At 47.7% G+C, this 16,948-nt stretch overlaps 7 protein-coding genes across 7 annotated transcripts; 4 read left to right on the top strand and 3 right to left on the bottom strand.

The window, feature by feature from the left end:
• Window positions 1–94: 94 nt before the first annotated feature.
• Window positions 95–937, top strand: BT62DRAFT_4715 (vacuolar protein sorting 55). The gene is made up of 4 exons (XM_043181058.1): window positions 95–145; window positions 192–284; window positions 344–560; window positions 608–937. The coding sequence occupies exons 1-4, from the start codon at window positions 127–129 to the stop codon at window positions 672–674; spliced, it is 396 nt and encodes a 131-aa protein (XP_043046005.1). The 5' UTR covers window positions 95–126; the 3' UTR covers window positions 675–937.
• Window positions 613–5,831, bottom strand: BT62DRAFT_925050 (uncharacterized protein). Its single transcript, XM_043184708.1, has 15 exons — window positions 5,377–5,831; window positions 4,926–5,323; window positions 4,521–4,876; window positions 4,356–4,473; window positions 3,456–4,305; window positions 3,220–3,406; window positions 3,038–3,170; window positions 2,887–2,987; window positions 2,412–2,837; window positions 2,109–2,363; window positions 1,770–2,059; window positions 1,665–1,716; window positions 1,421–1,607; window positions 1,169–1,373; window positions 613–1,119 (listed from the first exon to the last, which is right to left on the bottom strand). Exons 1-15 carry the CDS (start codon window positions 5,534–5,536, stop codon window positions 872–874), a joined length of 3,966 nt encoding a protein of 1,321 aa, XP_043046004.1. The 5' UTR covers window positions 5,537–5,831; the 3' UTR covers window positions 613–871.
• On the top strand, window positions 5,778–6,085 carry BT62DRAFT_880341 (uncharacterized protein; the record flags this gene model as incomplete). The annotated part of the gene is made up of 2 exons (XM_043182625.1): window positions 5,778–5,858; window positions 5,909–6,085. Coding segments are annotated over 2 exons (258 nt in total), but the record flags the coding sequence as incomplete, so codon positions are not given.
• Window positions 6,086–6,191: 106 nt separating this feature from the next.
• BT62DRAFT_879722 (uncharacterized protein) lies at window positions 6,192–14,188 on the bottom strand (the record flags this gene model as incomplete). The annotated part of the gene is made up of 22 exons (XM_043182600.1): window positions 6,192–6,344; window positions 6,397–6,546; window positions 6,601–6,960; window positions 7,030–7,236; window positions 7,289–7,519; window positions 7,575–7,699; window positions 7,752–7,974; window positions 8,023–8,059; window positions 8,115–8,219; window positions 8,268–8,860; window positions 8,909–9,000; window positions 9,038–9,130; window positions 9,182–9,350; window positions 9,399–9,537; window positions 9,592–9,735; window positions 9,796–10,011; window positions 10,061–10,177; window positions 10,233–10,654; window positions 10,714–11,199; window positions 11,249–13,104; window positions 13,163–13,635; window positions 13,686–14,188. The coding sequence occupies 22 exons, from the start codon at window positions 14,186–14,188 to the stop codon at window positions 6,192–6,194; spliced, it is 6,894 nt and encodes a 2,297-aa protein (XP_043046002.1).
• Window positions 14,189–14,251: 63 nt separating this feature from the next.
• Window positions 14,252–15,027, top strand: BT62DRAFT_925049 (uncharacterized protein). Its single transcript, XM_043184707.1, has 2 exons — window positions 14,252–14,387; window positions 14,446–15,027. Exon 2 carries the CDS (start codon window positions 14,464–14,466, stop codon window positions 14,842–14,844), a length of 381 nt encoding a protein of 126 aa, XP_043046001.1. The 5' UTR covers window positions 14,252–14,387; window positions 14,446–14,463; the 3' UTR covers window positions 14,845–15,027.
• A 2-nt stretch (window positions 15,028–15,029) lies between these two features.
• On the top strand, window positions 15,030–15,670 carry BT62DRAFT_925047 (uncharacterized protein). Its single transcript, XM_043184706.1, has 2 exons — window positions 15,030–15,249; window positions 15,301–15,670. Exons 1-2 carry the CDS (start codon window positions 15,088–15,090, stop codon window positions 15,568–15,570), a joined length of 432 nt encoding a protein of 143 aa, XP_043046000.1. The 5' UTR covers window positions 15,030–15,087; the 3' UTR covers window positions 15,571–15,670.
• On the bottom strand, window positions 15,632–16,500 carry BT62DRAFT_1070256 (uncharacterized protein). Its single transcript, XM_043178634.1, has 4 exons — window positions 16,464–16,500; window positions 16,206–16,413; window positions 15,776–16,155; window positions 15,632–15,725 (listed from the first exon to the last, which is right to left on the bottom strand). The coding sequence occupies exons 1-4, from the start codon at window positions 16,479–16,481 to the stop codon at window positions 15,699–15,701; spliced, it is 633 nt and encodes a 210-aa protein (XP_043045999.1). The 5' UTR covers window positions 16,482–16,500; the 3' UTR covers window positions 15,632–15,698.
• Between the last annotated feature and the right edge of the window lie 448 nt (window positions 16,501–16,948).

Here is a 16,948-nt window from a genome sequence, read left to right as displayed (position 1 = left end):
TGGCATTATGGTCACTGCACCGTGTTGTAGTAGTCGAAGAGCATTCTCACAGACGTGACAGTGCGCCACACTATGCACTACTTGAGGCCAAATACAGCCAAACAACACTTACTTCCGACTGGCACCATGGCTGCAGGCCTCAAAAGTGCGTACATCATTCTATACACATCGAGTTACTCATTTTGTTCCAGCCGTTATTCTTCTGTCTTTCGTCCTTGCTGTGGGATTCTTGTTGATCATATTGTCTTGTGCACTATGGCACAACTGGTTACCACTTCTCGTCGGTGCGGTTTTGGTCAACATCTCTTCTCTTCAGCGCATCGTGAATCCTTCTCCAATACAGCTCTGACTTTTGTTCTCGCTCCTCTTCCAAATGCGGTATTCTCTCACTGCGGCTCGGACGACTTTTCGAGCCAGTATGAAGGCGGCGCCGGACCTATCGACTTGGGACGTTTCATTACATCTCTTGTCGTCGTCACCGGTTTCGCTCTACCAGTTGTACTGGCGCACTCTGATGTCATTACGAAGAGTGCCTGCGTAATGTCCATCATTGGGGGAGGGTACGTTACCAACATATATCTGCTTCGCTGCCTTACCATACAAACAGATTGGTATATGGGACGATACTGGCGTATTCAGCCGCTTTTAGACAAGATGAATCGGACTTTGACTAATATGATACGAAGATGAGAGCCTCTCTTCGCATTGCGATGTTGAGTCATACTATAACCGGTGGACTACTTATGCAAGTTTAATCTACGGAGCGAACCTCTCTTCCCTACAGATCACGGGCTCTCAGAAATACACGCCTTGTTGCTAATAAAGCACTTGGAGGACTATGGGAAATATAACGTCCCTTCCGTACGCAGGATCATCTCTCCATAACGACAGCGGTAAGCTGCGCGGATCCTTGAATCCTTTCCCGAGATTTCCCTCCAAATGTGTTAGCTGTTGCCCAAATGGTGAAGCGTCCATAGGCAAGGAAACATAGCGATATAGTGATGTCGAATGACGCTCCGCTCTTCAATCTCCCTACTGGTATATCATTGAGGACCCCTTCATAGATGACATGCTCAGAAGGCTCCATAACCAGATCCAATGATAACATCAAGGGAGAGGCTGTTGGCACACGTCAGCATTTTTACGTTGAATTCACAGATCTTCTTACCATATTGATTTTTAATTTTGATACGAAGGTGTACGAACTCGTTTGCCTGGGGATGATATTTGCCATTTCGATGAAGCACCTCTGACTCGTCAAATGTCAGCAAAGACATGTCAATCCTCGCGGTTTCCGTGCGCAAGGTATTCAACATCGACATCGTCATTCGTTGCTGTCGTAACGACATATCACCAGACCGAATGCCACCCATCTGGAAACCGTCAACGTAAAGGAGTGATATCGCGAGCGCAAGCATACCTCTTGCCATCGACACTGTAATGACTTGAACAATTCCTCTCGGTACCAAAAGAGCTCCTTCTGAATTCGTTCTTCCCCATCCGACAGCTTGGATTCGGTGAGCACGAATTGTCTATCAGACAACGTCGGTATGGTTTCTGAGATATGCTGCTGGGTCAGCAAAAACTTTCTCAAAGGGATGACAAGGCTGTCGACCAGCATCGCAATTTAGTAAAGCCAGAACACATTCAATGAGTACACTGACCGGGACGTGGAACCAGGGGCAATGATGCTTGAAGTTTTGGCAGATGTGGCGTCTATGACAGCGTTAGTGAACCATCGAGTCTTGAGGCCATGAATGGAAAGATACCTTTTTGTACTCTCTCGATAGTCACCTCGAATGGCGTCCCATATGAATTTCTCACTTCGATTGAGAACAAACACCAGCTGGATATATCACTCATTGGCAATTGAGATTTCCCGGGTCTACTGTCATCATCGTGCAAAGACAATGGGAGAATGTCCATTGCTTGACAATCCAGCATATGATACACGGTGACCATGAGCGGATACGATAATTGACGAGTGTGAAATACTTCTAAGGGGGTTTCCGAGTTGCGTTCTATGCACGCATATGTTGCGTGTATAGTACCGCTGGTACTGCGAAATATGATCAGAGAAGGACTTCCTTGCTGAGAGGACCGCATACCATCCGACCTTCCCCAGACATTTCACAATCAATGTCAGTTTACCCCCGGGAGCGATAGCTCGGCTTTCATCCTCATTCCACGAGAATAGTGGTCGATGTATCAGATTGTACTCCGTTTCGTAAGTATCGAAGGTAGATAACGAACCTTCGGCGAGAACCTGCTGAGCAGGGGCAATTGTAGAATCGTCAAAAACCAGTCTCAGGAAATCAACCGGCAGGGAGGAGACATTCTCTACCGTTAAACGTATGGTAGATCTAACGATTAATTCAGAACTAGCCCCGGTGGAGTCACGACCAGCTCACCTCTCTCCGTCATATAACATCAAAGCCCCATGCGTCACTGACGTCCGTCGGATGCGCAGAAGTGGTTGTTCGGGAACAACTTTACATTCCAGAAACCTGGGAATCAACTTTGACGGCGATCTTGCCAATTGCTTGCTCTCGCGCTTCTGGGCTTTTTCCCAAGGGAACGCATCTAACCCAGAATACTTCGACCGGCCCATCTCGCATTGTAGTGCTCCGCGTCTTCGTGTTTGTCGTTCCAGTTCTTCATCAGTAGCAAGAGGAACGATGAATTCGCGAGGGACCCCTGAGAATGCTTGGACTATGCATCCACGAATTGTCAATGTGCCACTTTGTGTAGCCTTTCCAGAAACGACGACGCGATAATTTGATTCTGCAGGAATCAATACTCGCGTTGGCGTGGATTCAAATGGTACACCGGTGGTACTGCTTAAACCTTAGATACACAAAAGAAGGACAACAAGCATCTACGGACCTGAGAGAAAGAGAATCGAGTTCGAGATCAAAACAATAAGGGTTCTGGAGCTCAATCACGAATTCGAGCACTTCATTCTGTACAACCATAGTTTGACTCGGCTGGTGGAATGAGGTCACTGCATAATGTGAGATATGAAGCATTGACTCACTTGACCAAACGCTGCTTGTCGAGGATTATAGAGAAAAGGGTTTTTACCTCCGGTAAGAATCGGATTTACTTCACTGGACCTGGGCCGAAGGGCGGACATGGGTTTCTCGTTCGGTAGACGGATAAGAGGTAGCCTAGTAAACTCGATTAGACATCGCCCTGGAAGCTAGAACTCAGACATACGGCACCAAAGAAATGCCGGAGATGGGATTTCCTGTCCAGTATTCCATAGATCTAGTGTCCCCACGTCTCCGCGCTGTTAACAATGCTCGCGCGGAAGTCGTATAAAAATGGTACTGATCGCCAAGTTCCAACACATCTTGAAGAGTCTTCAGAGAGGATAGGGCAAATTGAGCAACGGCCAGATAGTCTGAAACAAAAATAAATACACAGAAACAGTTGCTATTTCGCGAACTAGCCTGGTAATGCCTCCGCAACGGCCACCGCTTCTCGGACAACACCAATCTGCAGCTCTGGCCAGCCGAAGGGCTCTCGGAGTTGACAGTCGTCATCCAGCCCATTGCCACATGTTGAGGCCGAAGTGCTATCCACATCAATGAACCTTACAGCATCTAACTCAATACCAAGGACTTTGCAAAGATAGGCGAGAAGCTTCAAAATGCTGTGATTTCCCTCTGTGCTTTCGTTCACCCTCACCCCAACCTGAGCGTCATTCGGCACGGGTGACAGCGCAGCATTTGTCGCTGAAGTCTGTGTGCCTTCATCAGGACTATACGATGCCCTAGCGATACCATCCTCATCTCTACCACAGACAATCAAGTCAAGAATACACCCAAGAACCTCTCGCAAGATGTATGCCTCTTTTCGCCTAAACCCCAAGCAGGAGTAAAAGGCTGCCACTGCTTCCAAAACGCCTATTCGTTCTCTAGCGTCCAAGTGTAATAACCAGGGACCATGAGCTTGAGCAATAACAGAGGCTATGGATATGCGAGAGATGCCTGAAATTGAACTTAAGCGTTCTAAATGTGACCATGAAGTACGGTCTTCATGGGATATCGTAGGCGGGAGGTAAGGCGTTGTTCCGGGTTGCAGCATGGTTGTAAAAGCAAGCGGGCCCCATCCCTTGGCGGACCACACAGAGAAAAGAAGAGAAGAATGTCGAAGTACACAACAGCAATAAAGATAAGCAACAAGTGAGTGATGGTCCATGTCGGCGACAGGTGTCTTGTAATACATTGCCGTTGCTTGGGTCAGCTTGTCGGCAACATCACCCCAAGGATCACGGGTGGTGGCGCTTGTAGATGTTTGCTAGGATAGAGACGTTAGAGAAAAGAATAGCAGAAACGAGATGAACAGACTAGTCCATGTCCGGCTGACCACGAATCAAGAATAGATATCGTGGCGAGACCTTCCAAAGCGGATGCCTGCCACACTGGATCGGGAGTCGCTCTGAATAGTTGAAGCGATTCAGTATACCTGTCGCCAATGAGAACATTAGAATGAAAACTAGTTAAAAGGCCTACCATATACATGCGTCTTCTGTTCTGCCTGCAAGGGTGAAGAAATCGCCTAAGACTTTGAACAATCGCCCGGGAGATGACACAGCACCAATGCTACTTAGACGCTTCTTTGAGGCAGGGATTGTGAGAGTAGATTGCCTATGCCCTGCAGAAGATGTTCGTTTCATGGTGGGAGATGATGCCAGAGTGAATCCAGACTTCGACATGTCGGGTACGCTGTTATGTGATGATAAAGGCGGTAAAGGATCACGTATTCGATTCCCAATCAATGGTGTAGGGAGTTCCGATAAAGGGGGGAGGATCGGTAAGAGTGATGAGTTAAGATATTCGTTTCCCAACGGACTTTCGAGAGCTTGAACCTATGCCTTTCTGTTAAGCTAACCCAACGGCGGAAATGATGAGGCATACAAGAACTCCGAATTCCCCCAGGACATTCGAACACAAATCGGCTATAAGCGTGCCAAGGTATATCTTCTTATTACCCATCATGCTTGGAATGACGGCTAAACCTGGAAGGCCGTCGCCCAGGTTCGTACTGTTGTGGCCGTCGCCCTCTTCGAAAACGAAACAGCTCCTGGCAAGTGGGAAGATGAAGTCCGCGGGAAAGAGGTCGAGCAGGGTGCCATGGAACTGGGCAAGGACAGAAGGAAGGGTATCCTCAGGTGCACATGAAGCGATACCAATCACGGCTAATGGGAAATGAGACGGCCGCAGCAGTGAGAGGGGTATATGTGAAGTAGGAGGCGGACAGGTTGGGAAGCTCAGGTGGAGATGACCGGTCGAGAGAGGGTTGGGCATGAACCGAGCTAGAATTGCAATGAGACTTGTATTCTTGGAGATATATATCATCTGTACACACCCCGTTCATCCTTGCTATCGACAGGTATATCCCCAAGTCTAATAGACTCGAAATTGCGAATTTCGGTGACGTATTTGTCGAAAGTCGGCTGAGATATGGAGCCAACTGGTACCAGTAGGATTTTGACATGCGCTAGTGAGGCAAAGACATGGGTATCCATGCGACGAGCGTCTAGGCTCGACACCGGTGCCCACGACGATGACAGAGACGACAAGGACGGAGCGCAGCTGAACTTTTTGTGCCGGTGAAAGTGGTGGGGACGAAAATGAACGCGTCGCCTGCTTTGGTCACTGGATCAACTTTATACTTCTGACACCACATCCGTACTTGCAATGGTGCGACCTACAGCCCTCTTCCTGCCATCGTAGCCAGTGCTGAGGGTTTACTGATTGCAGGGAACAAGCGACAAAGCAATGGGAGGGACAATGCTGCTGGCAGCAGCCGTTGTGTTCACATATTACACAACTTGGGCAATATTGCTCGTGCGTGGCGTTTTGCATTTCTTCTTGTCGTATACTCAGCACCAGACTAGCCCTTTTTCGATCCTGCCAGTCAGATACACAGTTTCTTCCCTGCTCGAGAATGGGCTGTCCGACTGCCTGCCTTCATCCTCGTTGTCGGTCTGTCTGTCATTGGCTTCTTCATAGGGTCCACCGTCATCAAAGAGAAGCGGAAACAGGCTCAAAAGGTCCGGCTACGTACTGCCTAATCATGAGCACCGTAGCTGGGTGTGTGATTGTACCGGAGGCTTCTTCGTTGTCCCAATATGTCTTGGACATTAGGCTATCCCAAATCTGCAATACATTGTCCAGATTCTACATCCCACCTCTACCTAGTTTCGGTTCTCTCCTTGCCTCTAAGATCCTCAGTTTCTCCGCTGCAATGAGGTCTTTCGCCGCTTGATTGATATGACTACCTATGGGTATTTCAGGAGGTGGTTCGGACATGCTGCGCAGTGCCCGTGATAGCTGCATAACTGATGCGTGAGGCGTAATTGAGCAGCACGAAATGGAGACGTACTTTGGATGCATGCGCTTCCCCGCGACCAAGATTCTTCAGCCGTTTTAGCAGGCTAATGTGTGATGCCGACTCTGAAGCCACAGGGCTATGCAGAGCTCGAATGAAAAGAAAAAGCTCAGCAACTGTCGACCATGTGAGCATGGCCAGCGTCTGTGTGTACTTCGTAAACCAGTCCGACGCCATTTGGTTGTTGAGGTTGCTTACCATTGACAAGCCTACTTGCACTTCCGCTTCAAAGACATTGACAAGACTCTCGAACGGGAACCACAGTTCGTTCCAAACCGTGAACGCCGACACGCAACCTTCTTCCTCTTTCACAGCTCGCTTCTGCGCCAATATAAGCCATAATTTGATGGCCACGTATGCGTGATTGATGTCCGTTATTGCAGATTCTGGAGGGCTTGTGCCTGCTTGTAGGTATCCTCTAAGAGCAGTCTGATAGGCAGAAGAGAACGTTGGAAGTTGCATATAAATCAGCGTGATCCAATTTTCAGATGGATCCATTAGTGCAGACAGAATGAGCACGTTCCACGCCCGGATGGTCATATAATGTCGTGAAGATCGCTATGTCATAAAATCAGAGTCTGTTATAGTGTCTAGTATACAACTAACCTCGACAGTTTGTTCAACAACTCTAGTCATAACGCTTGGATCAAGTATAGCCGCTTGGAGTATAAACTTTCCTATCATCAAAGACGCCGAATAGTCGCTATCGGTGCGCATATCTGTCCACACATGGTTCTGTAGAAAGTGGAAGCCGTTCTCAGCTATAGCCGCAAATTGTTGATGATACAGAACAGCGGGGGTTGTATGCCCGGCGATCTCTGTTGTCATTACAGCCTGTTAAAAGCTCATGGTTCATCAATCCTGTAAAAGGACAGCAGCCACATACTACAAGCATTGCCTTCAACGTTATCGGCAGGACACGGACCTTCATACGAAGCCCGTCAGACAGTAATTCGAGGATGACAGCAATAATGGTATTTGTGGGCACAGAATCTGTTGTTTGTGTTTTCCGATAGAGCGTAGCAGTCACTTGGATGAGTTTGGAAAGACTTGCTTCATCAACGGCCAACCTAGTCAGTGCTATACGAAGGATGGCGTCCGTATATGTCAACATGTCCTGTTACAATGCTTATCAGCCTTAAGCGGCACGCGTTCGGCGGGATTTTACGAACTCGACTTTGGGATTTGTTGTGCTGAATTAGGATGGTCGCGATAGAGAGTAAGGGGGAAGGGTTGATGGCATTGGAGGCCCATTCTAAACTACGACGAGCGAGGTGAACCAAGTGTTGACCTACGACTAGATTCCCTGTCAGCATTACAAAGTCAGAGAGGTAAGGCATGGAACTGACATGACATTAAATCAAGTGAGTACCCTTGATGATATATTACTTCTATGTAGCTCTGCAGGTTCTTTAACAGAGCTTGGAAGGCAGTTTGGTCCGTCTCTACGGCCCTAGGAAGAGTGTCCCGCAACAAGGATTCACGCAGATTAGCGGGAGTTTTAGGCGAGGCCTTGGCGTTCGCATCGGTAACCTGCTTCAGAATTACGAAGATTTCAGGATCGAGATCACGCTAAAGAAGACGTGAATGGAAGCATTGATAAAGTGACTGCATACACACCCGGAGGAGTCCAGTAAATATTCCGTTGTTGCAGTATCTATGGATAGGCATGAGCTTATATCAGTACGAGAGAAAGAAGATCTTTCACTCACGTCACAAGGTTGGATTCAATGAAAGCTTTGCCTTGAGCCACTAAGGCATCTTGGGAAAGATGGCTCTGCGAAGCAACGAGCTTCGCGACCTGTTCAATTGCAAAGCTATACGGCGAATGAGAGCAGTCGCTAATGACACGATTGGTAACTCACTGAACAAAAGATCGAATGGATCCGTGCCATCGCTTTATATACGCTTGAACAACAGAAAGAGCCAATTGTCGACATTCATAATTGATATCCAGAAGAAGAAGCTCCAGAGCACGCGAGACTGCCCTCCGCAGGGTCTGCTGCAAATGACGGAGGTAAACCTTTTCGAAATTATGCTTGTAAATCACGATGCCCAAGGCTTCAAGCATGCTCTTGAGCACCAGAACCGGTAACGATTCCGGAGCCCTAACCGTGCAGAATAGACCCAAACACACATCTACGTAAGGGGCACCTATGAGCAGAGGAGTGGTGCTATCAGCACTTTCCTGTATCCCTGTACTGATTGTGCTCAAATCAAGGACGTGATGAGCGTCCAAAACCACAGTCAGCTCGGTCACACAAGGATATGCGACTTCTGGTATGTCTTTGGTTTCACCAAACTCGACGAAGAATGTATGTCCATTCGATGTAGGTGCCAATGCGATCTTATCGAACCCCAAGGCTCTGACCAAGTGGTGTTTGATGCGAAGCACGTCATTGTACTCTATCTTGATACCTTCTGCAATCATGCCGAGGCTCAGATGTAGAATAGAGGCCTAGATGCTGTAAGCTAGGAAGATTTGTATCAGAAACAAAACACTTACACGAAGAAGTGCAGTATCAGACGAAATCATGGGCTCATCGGATAGTATATCGTCCTTTGAAGATAGACCATACATAGACTGTGCCACGAGTTCTGATTAGTCCACGTTTAAAATAGAAACGAAAGAGACTTGCCAGGTGCGCAGCGGCAGGTCCGTCGCCACTTTCTTTTTCATCATATTGATCTTCGAGAAGTGTCTCGACAATAACCTCCCAAGACACCACTAAGTCACTGGATAAGTTACAGTAGTGATTCAAAGAGGAAACTACAGTACCCTTCCATGTAGGGAAATGTGATCGTAATTGTATCAGGAAAGACACCAATTTGACGCGTTCTTCGACTGGTGACTTGGATAGAACTTCATCCCAACAGGAGGATATCGCATTGAAATGCGCCGTAAGCATGTTTGAAACCAGGGTGTCAGCTGAGAGCCGAATTTCTTCCTATGCACGAGTCATTCATCATGTTAAGGGAGGATTAACGACACGAACTCTTTTGTCTGCCCAAAGGGAAGAAAAAAAATAGTAGAACACGTCGCCGACGCTCGACTTCCATTGCCTACCCTCGACCTGAAAGTCTGGAGTAGGAGAATCCAAGATTATGCGAAATAGTCGGGCGATGCCTTCTAGCCTAAGAAGTGCAGTTTGTCAAGTTGTTACGCGGAGAAGGGGCGTAAACAAAAACCTAAGTTCCCAATCACCTTCAGCGCGGAAGTACTTCTTCAGGATAAGCTGAAAAGGTTGGGCGTCTACAACTAACGTTCGCAGAAGAAATGGGGCCCTGAAGGCAGAGATTTCCTGCCGACGAATTCCGTACAACTGCCATGCGCTAAGGAGGAACTGTTGGGGGCCGCCCAAGACAGGATAGATAGGCAAAGTGTCAACTCACCAATTGCATAGCATGCTTCCATTCTTGAGGATAAAATTATCCACTTCATGAGGTTCAAGATACGGTGAGCGCATGAGAAACATAAAAAAAAACTTTGCTATCAGGCAGGAAACGTCATCAACGTCAGCATTCATATATCGATTAATGGCCGCCATGAAATTGGGAGGAACGATGATAGGATCGGACACTATCGAGCTGCGAATGTTGATCTTGCGCCTGAGATTATGATAAGTCAAGGGCTTTACGTGAGTACTGAAAAAATGACCGAGAAGCCATGTCTTTGATCTCGTCATTGTGAACCATTTCCAGGTCCACGATCTTGCTTCGGTTGCAGCCGTACAGTAGCAAGCATGTAGCCAGCGTCTGGCGAATAAAGGCAAGCCTATAACTATGTTAGAAGTGTAATGATGTGCAAGAACAAGTGACCGAAACCGTACACGTCTTTTGTGTATGTCTCCCCAGAAAGAATTTGCAAAACCTCTGGCATAAGGCGAGTATGGAGTTTGGCAAACATGTCTTGGATTTCAAAGCGGCTTGTTGGCCTTTGCCATGTCGATGACATTATGGTTTTGACGAATAACAGCGACTCAGTAACTGTCGTCTGAAACTTTTCCATCAAAGTGATGAAGTGAAAATATGTCTGGATAGGTACGTCGATACCAGAACGTGCAAAGACATGTATCCAGCGCAGACTGCGTAAAAGACCAGCTTTATTTTCAGTAGAAACGCTGATGACCCGGCGCCAGGGGTCTATCGCAGCACCACCACCATCTTGACCTGCTGTGGAATCGAATACACTTGTTCTTGAAGTTGACTCCTGGGCATCCCGTAAGAACAGACGACTTAGTGATGGTATGGGCTTGGATAAAAGAGAAAAAAATCTAACTGGATGTTCCACAAGTAGAACAGGAAACACACCTCTTCGAAACGATCTGAAGCTGATACCGCCTCTAACCAACGCACAAATAAATCGTCAAAAATTGTGAAAGTTACTGAATTTTGAGAAAGACGGATAATGAGACGGAGCAGCCTGTCGAAGTATTGGGCATCACAATTGTGCGTAACAACATCTGTCGATGTCGATAAAGAGAAAATAGGTGAGGGGGAGAGCAGCAGATCAGCAGCGAAAGAGGGTTGCGCCAGCTGAACAGATATTTCGTATAATAGGATCGCATAGTTCTCCGCGCTTTCGTTGTGTAAAGTCAATAGCCACGGTATGGCGTAATGCGATAACAGTGACCGTCTAGCCATTACGTAGTCACCGCCGTTATGGACAGAACTTGGTGGGGCATGCCGCAACGTCTGAGCCTCAGGCCAAGGGCTGACATCGTCTGCCATCCGAACACCAGGAAGGCTTTGCTGCTTCGCGATATAGTCACGGAGTATCGTAGCAAGATTGTCATCCTTGATGCTATTAATGTCTACGTCATGGAACAGACATGCTACAGCTCACCTCTGCAAAAACCCAAGAAATGATAGCATGTGTCAGCCGCCTTACTGCATACTCAGACGCCATGCCATTGGGCCAGAGACGCCTGCAGAGGAGAAGGAAACCTGTTTCGTTGACAGATAGATCCAAATCTGAAAGACATGCTTCCACCGATGCAAAAAGAGTTTCCACATCTGTGGATAAGTCGAGACCAAGGGGTAAGGGGAAACTACATGAGATGCTATTCACGTTTGGATTATCATCGAAGAGGGTCGGGTGTCTGTCTATTCTCTCGAAAAATCCTAAATGATGGAGGTGTGACAACAAATACTTGGCTATTGCGTCTGAGTGCAGATCGAAGTCTCTTCCGAGAGCATCCCGCATATGTGATAAGGGCAGCATCTCAAACGGATGGTCTAGCGACTCCCTAGCAGCGGATAATATATCGGGCTGAGTAACGGTAAGGAGGGACGATTGGCTGGCTGGAGGGGCCGTGGCATGAAGTGCCGCAGGGAATTTTATCGTCGTGGTAATGTAAATGAGTTTAGACCAATCGAAGAAGATTGTATGTTCAGACCGCTGCAGGCCATTGTCTTGCAGGTAGTCTTCTGTAGCAGCAGACACGGTTAGAACATCTTGCGATATCAGATCTTCGCATGTCTGCAGGACGCGATGGAGCTCAAATTCAGCTACTTTGTGCGATGTCAGCTCTCCAGCGCCCCGGCCATTGTGAGTGATGAGAATGGATCCAAGAGCAACCCCATTAGCCAACAGTTGTAACTGAGTCCAGAGTATGGAGGCCATGACGGATATTTCCTCAAAACATCTCCCCCGAAGTTGCTCCTGAGACAGCAAAAGTATATCTCCGTAAAAATCGACACAGGACTGCCGGAGTGCATTCCACTCGATCATCATATGGCTTGAGTCATACTCATAGTAATGGCATCCTGATAGGGTATGAGAGGATGCACAACGAACGTGGACAAATTGAAGACAAGAGGTACATCTGAGTCCCTGCGCCGTGCACCCCCACAAAGGCTGCCGACATGCTGAACAAAGACAGAGCGTGAATAAGTTGACATATCGAAATGTGTGGCCGCGCTTTCGAAGTGTCCAGACACCATGGTCTCGTCTGTTGGAAGATAGATATGAGAAACGATACAACGCTACCTTCTGCACGCTCGCGCCTGACATTGCGGAGTACTTAGCAATATGGCATCCGCTTGGATGGTCGTAGCAATCGAAATGGACGGCACAAGTACAGAAAGGACACAATAGCCCGAACCCATCAATTTGGCTACTGCAAGAACGACAATCGTTCTGGGGATATCGGTGACTGATGATGAAACGCCACGGCAAGAACTGGTGGTCATAGGGGTGGTCTTGAAGCAAATCTCTCATAGACGGAGAGTTGGCAAGATATGCAGAACTTGCAAGCGGCCTACTGATTATGACGTGGCCCATTCCTTTCGGCCAAAACGCGGATAACATACTTGCGGCGGCATGTCTGGATTTCGGGGAGTGATAGGCAACTACCTCGAGTAGATCCAGATAGGCATCTACTTTGGCCGTGACAAGGAGATCCACAAGCCTGTGCAACCGGTGCAGAACATCGATGGACGCTGTTGAGTCAAGACCAAAGTCAATGTTGTCCAATATAGTAGCCAAGAGGGGAGGAGTTAATGATGCCAAGAAGTAAACTGAGGGCGGCTGTAGAGGCGCATTTGTAGACAAAATTCTAAGGACGCGCGAGGAGACCGTATCGGTCCAAGGAACCCACTTTGACGTCGCTTGACGCTGCATACCACTTTCATCCTCTGCTTCATCCACTCTGATAGAGACCACTGGAGCATCCAAAGATTCATCAAATGCTTCTGGAGCTGTAAAAAGGACAGAGTAAGTGCCACAGACAAGTCGAGATCGAGTGGAGAATCCAACCTTGAAAAGATATTTCATCCTGAAGTCCTTGCACTTCACGCAAGTCATCCAAAATGCCGCGTATGATGCACTCCTCAAAAAATGCCAGAAGACGTGCATACATCTCGGGTGGAAACGTGTAGAAGGCGGGGATAAGCGCAAATCCTATTTGTGATACTACCTTGGAAGTACGACGATGGACATGTAGGAGGAACTGGGCAACTTTCAATGTGAGAGCCTGAAGAGCATTTGGAGGACATGATGGCCTTGGCGAAGCTATCTTATATCTGCAGTCTTCTGACACCACGGAAGAGAGAATGGATATGCATTGAGAGAGGAGTTCAGTTGAATGGATCTGGCCTCCAAAATTTGCAGACGGCGAAGCTGGGGATGGTGACCTAGAGCGTTTGCCGCTAGGATGCAAGGTACTTATTGATCTTCGAAACGGCGAAGAGCTTTTCCCACTGTGCTGACGTTCGGCCTTGACATCTGTGCTCCTACGTATATATTAGCGTGGCAAAGACACAAGGCATAGAATTCATACCCTTCGTCAAATATCTGCCAGCCTCGGAGGACAGAAATCATCAATACGTCCTTCAACTGGGACATAAAATCAAATGTCGCGTCCGTCATAAAGTCCCTGTCCACTTCAGCGTCATCATCTTCGTCCCCTGTGACCCTATTGCTCTGTGGCTTTCCGGAGCCGAGCTTCACACCACCCTTGAGAAATCTGCTCAACCCTTTCTCTCCAGTCTGGTCTGCCGCGGTTGCAAGGTCGTAAACGCTGGGAGGCATGATCCTATTAGCGAGCTGGCCCAATATGTGGGCGAGAAGCTTTCGGGATTCATTGCTTCGTGTTCCATATGTCTTTCGGAAGCTGCGGGGGTGGACCTCGTCGATATCTGTCGGGGAAGGAGGTAGCTTTTCGCTAGGAGTGCTCGATAATCGAAACGACGGAACTGTGGGAGACCTGTCTGCTGGCACATTGCTTGTGAAAGGCACTTCGTTCTGCAATCCGGTGTCAATACGAAGAGAATCATGACCCATGGTAAATTATTGGAGTATGTCGAAGATGGCTCACGAGTACATGACAGATGCGAAGAAGAAGCAAGGCTGCGGCTTCCCTGAATCATTCTTGGAAATTGTCCACCATCTACCCTTACCAACGTCGATGAAGGGCACGAATCCATTCCTCAAAACATTCTCAGAGAATACGGCGGTATAAAGAAACATTGCAGAAACCTGTGTACGTCGTTCTGTATCCCATCGAGCATTTGAAACATTTGTGATTTTCTTTTCGACAGTGACCTCAAAGTACCCCAATGCGCATCAACCTCCTTCTCGCCAATAATGGTTCTGTTGCAAGAGATCACCTAGCCTCTGAGCGCACCTTTCTGGCCTATGTACGGACGTCTCTCGTCGTCACTTCTGTGGGCGTCGCCATCGTGCAGCTCTTTACTATCTCATCCAGCCGGCCTCTATCCTCCGCTGCGATGCAAAGATATGCTCGTCCTTTAGGAGCAACTGCCATCTCCCTTTCGTTGGCGCTGATGATTATTGGCGCGACGAGGTTCTTTTCAATACAAAACGCTCTGACGAAGGGCAAGTACCCAGTCGCCCGCATCTTCATCGCCGCTATTACAACCTGTATGGTCGCACTTATAGCAGTGATCTTTGCGTTTGTCCTGGCTGAAAAGAGGTGATACATTGGGCAGGTTCCTCATATACTCGCTGAAGACGATTCTGTCTGACATGCCCCTTGTTAGACTTTCATACGAACGGTTTTTGCCACTTATTTATGTATTATAATGATCATTACTTGCTCTTACATACATTCTTCGCGTGCTTTAATGTGTTACTGTATAAGAACCGGGTGTACGGCAGGCATGTTTTTACTAATACTACTATCGATGGTATACTTTGGTTCATCCTAGCAACAATCATCGATGACAGAGTCGAAACCAGCTGAGGTCCCTTGGTACAACGCCTTCCCGGAGCCCAAATGCATCCCCGATGGTATATCAGCGGAAAAATTACACTCACTGCTGCTCGAATCGACGAATCTTAATAATGTCTTGGTTGTAGATGTCCGCCGCACCGATTTTGAAGTAATTAGGCTATGTCCTGTTCCGTAGTCCTCCTCTGATAGTGCTTCACAGGGATCTTTTATCAAAGGCGCTATTAACCTCCCAGCACATTCCTTCTATCCGACTCTGCACGTTCTGATACCCATTCTCGCACGATATCAGCTCGTCGTCTTCCATTGCAACAGCTGTAAGCCCGGTGGTCGCGGGCCCCGTACAGCGGGCTGGTATCAGGATGAACTCGATAGACGAGGGGTGACAGAGAGCCGAGCAGTCATTCTCGAAGGGGGTATCAAAGGCTGGGTAGAGAAGTACGGAAATGATGAGCTTACTTGTAAGCTTTGAGCATTGGTGCAAGGCGACGATATGTACTTCAAAATTGCATGATACATAATGTACAGCTGTTATACATTCTCCGAGAGAAATTACGCGTTAGGAACATAAGAACTACATGTTAAGAACATAAATTATAATTATCGTCTAAAAGCATTATTTTGCACCTACAAAAGGGGTCAAGAAAGTAGGTTCAGCTGCAGTGATGGAAACGCACTGTAGTGCTAGAAGTTTGGACTGTGAGAATACCTTTGGCATGCAACGCAGGAAGACTTTCAATGACCTTCTTCATACACGCCTGCTCATACTTGGTCTTCTCATTCATCTCGGAAGATTCAACGATGAGGTAGATTTTAACACAACGTCGAACACTGACGAGGATATCATCCAATGCCGCTCCTTCAGAAGATGGAGACTGGAGCAGTATGCCAGGTTTAACTAGCAGATGCAAATCTACCTCTTCCATGAGGCGCGGTTCACTGGGATGGCCTCCAAAGAGACTCGCCAGTGCGGTCAAAGGAGAGGGATCAGGCGTCAAGCACACAGTGAGAAAGCACTGAATGCTGGGCACATGGCAAATGTCCAGTCGTCGCAATGCTGACGACATCGATGAATGAGAAACAGCATAATGAGGGGAGCATACTCACAAGAATTAGAAGTATGAATAACGAGTTGCTCTAAAGTGCTCCTTGTGGCAGCCAAAAGCTGATTGAAAATGGCTGCATGTTTCATCCATGTTGTCCATATGTGTAGTTTCCTAAGGGAGCTAATGTCGACGGTTGAGCGGCGGCTTAGAAGAAAGTCGACAAAGTCGGCGGCTGCAGCCGGATGCATGTTGATAGACAGTGAATCCACCTGGCAGGACGTATGAGTCGTTGAAGGCGGCGGACTCTCATCATGTGTACCATAAGAGAAACCACCATGGATATGGATCGTCTTGGGACCCGAGGCGCGCGAGAATAGAGATAAAAATGAATATGATGGGCAGTAGAACTTGACGTTGGAAAAGGAAATGCTCCGGAGTTTCGGAGAGGCAAAGAGATTGCGGAGAGCGGATATGATAGGGAAAGAAAGACAGGAGTCGAGTGCTGAGATAGATATGGACTCGAGGTGTGGCAGTTGGGAGAGAATGCGTGGTATTACGGTATCATCTTGGGTGAACCAAGAGCCTGAAACCGGTAGATAGAAGTCGTAAAGTTGTATATCCTTGACCAATGAGGCGTAATGTGCATAGCGAGACACAAAACGCATAAAACGTCGATAAGGATCGATACTAGCATTGGCATGTTTGTATGAGCAGCTGCGCAAGACAACGGTGGAGAAGAGGCGGTTATGGGAACGAGGAAAGAAGGAATGGTTGACCAGTGTGCAGGTGCGAAGGGTATCAGCA

Source organism: Guyanagaster necrorhizus, assembly GCF_019112545.1.
Source record: "Guyanagaster necrorhizus MCA 3950 unplaced genomic scaffold BT62scaffold_1, whole genome shotgun sequence".
NCBI classification, from domain to species: Eukaryota; Fungi; Basidiomycota; class Agaricomycetes; order Agaricales; family Physalacriaceae; genus Guyanagaster; species Guyanagaster necrorhizus.
The sequence above is the reverse complement of the archived record's forward strand: the minus strand, read 5'-3'. Positions and strand labels throughout refer to the sequence as shown.

Coding starts and splice junctions, on each gene's coding strand:
- BT62DRAFT_1070256 (XM_043178634.1), bottom strand. Junction 16,156..16,205: donor TATTCATACTTCTAATTCTT/GTGAGTATGCTC, acceptor CGATGTCGTCAG/CATTGCGACGACTGGACATT. Junction 15,726..15,775: donor TCCAAACTTCTAGCACTACA/GTGCGTTTCCAT, acceptor CCCCTTTTGTAG/GTGCAAAATAATGCTTTTAG.
- BT62DRAFT_925050 (XM_043184708.1), bottom strand. CDS start 5,536: ATGGATACCCATGTCTTTGCCTCACTAGCGCATGTCAAAATCCTACTG. Junction 3,407..3,455: donor CGTTGCGGAGGCATTACCAG/GCTAGTTCGCGA, acceptor TTTTTGTTTCAG/ACTATCTGGCCGTTGCTCAA. Junction 3,171..3,219: donor TCCGGCATTTCTTTGGTGCC/GTATGTCTGAGT, acceptor CGAGTTTACTAG/GCTACCTCTTATCCGTCTAC.
- BT62DRAFT_925047 (XM_043184706.1), top strand. CDS start 15,088: ATGACAGAGTCGAAACCAGCTGAGGTCCCTTGGTACAACGCCTTCCCG. Junction 15,250..15,300: donor TCCGCCGCACCGATTTTGAA/GTAATTAGGCTA, acceptor AGTGCTTCACAG/GGATCTTTTATCAAAGGCGC.
- BT62DRAFT_4715 (XM_043181058.1), top strand. Junction 285..343: donor CTGGTTACCACTTCTCGTCG/GTGCGGTTTTGG, acceptor TCTCCAATACAG/CTCTGACTTTTGTTCTCGCT. Junction 561..607: donor ATGTCCATCATTGGGGGAGG/GTACGTTACCAA, acceptor CCATACAAACAG/ATTGGTATATGGGACGATAC.
- BT62DRAFT_925049 (XM_043184707.1), top strand. CDS start 14,464: ATGCGCATCAACCTCCTTCTCGCCAATAATGGTTCTGTTGCAAGAGAT.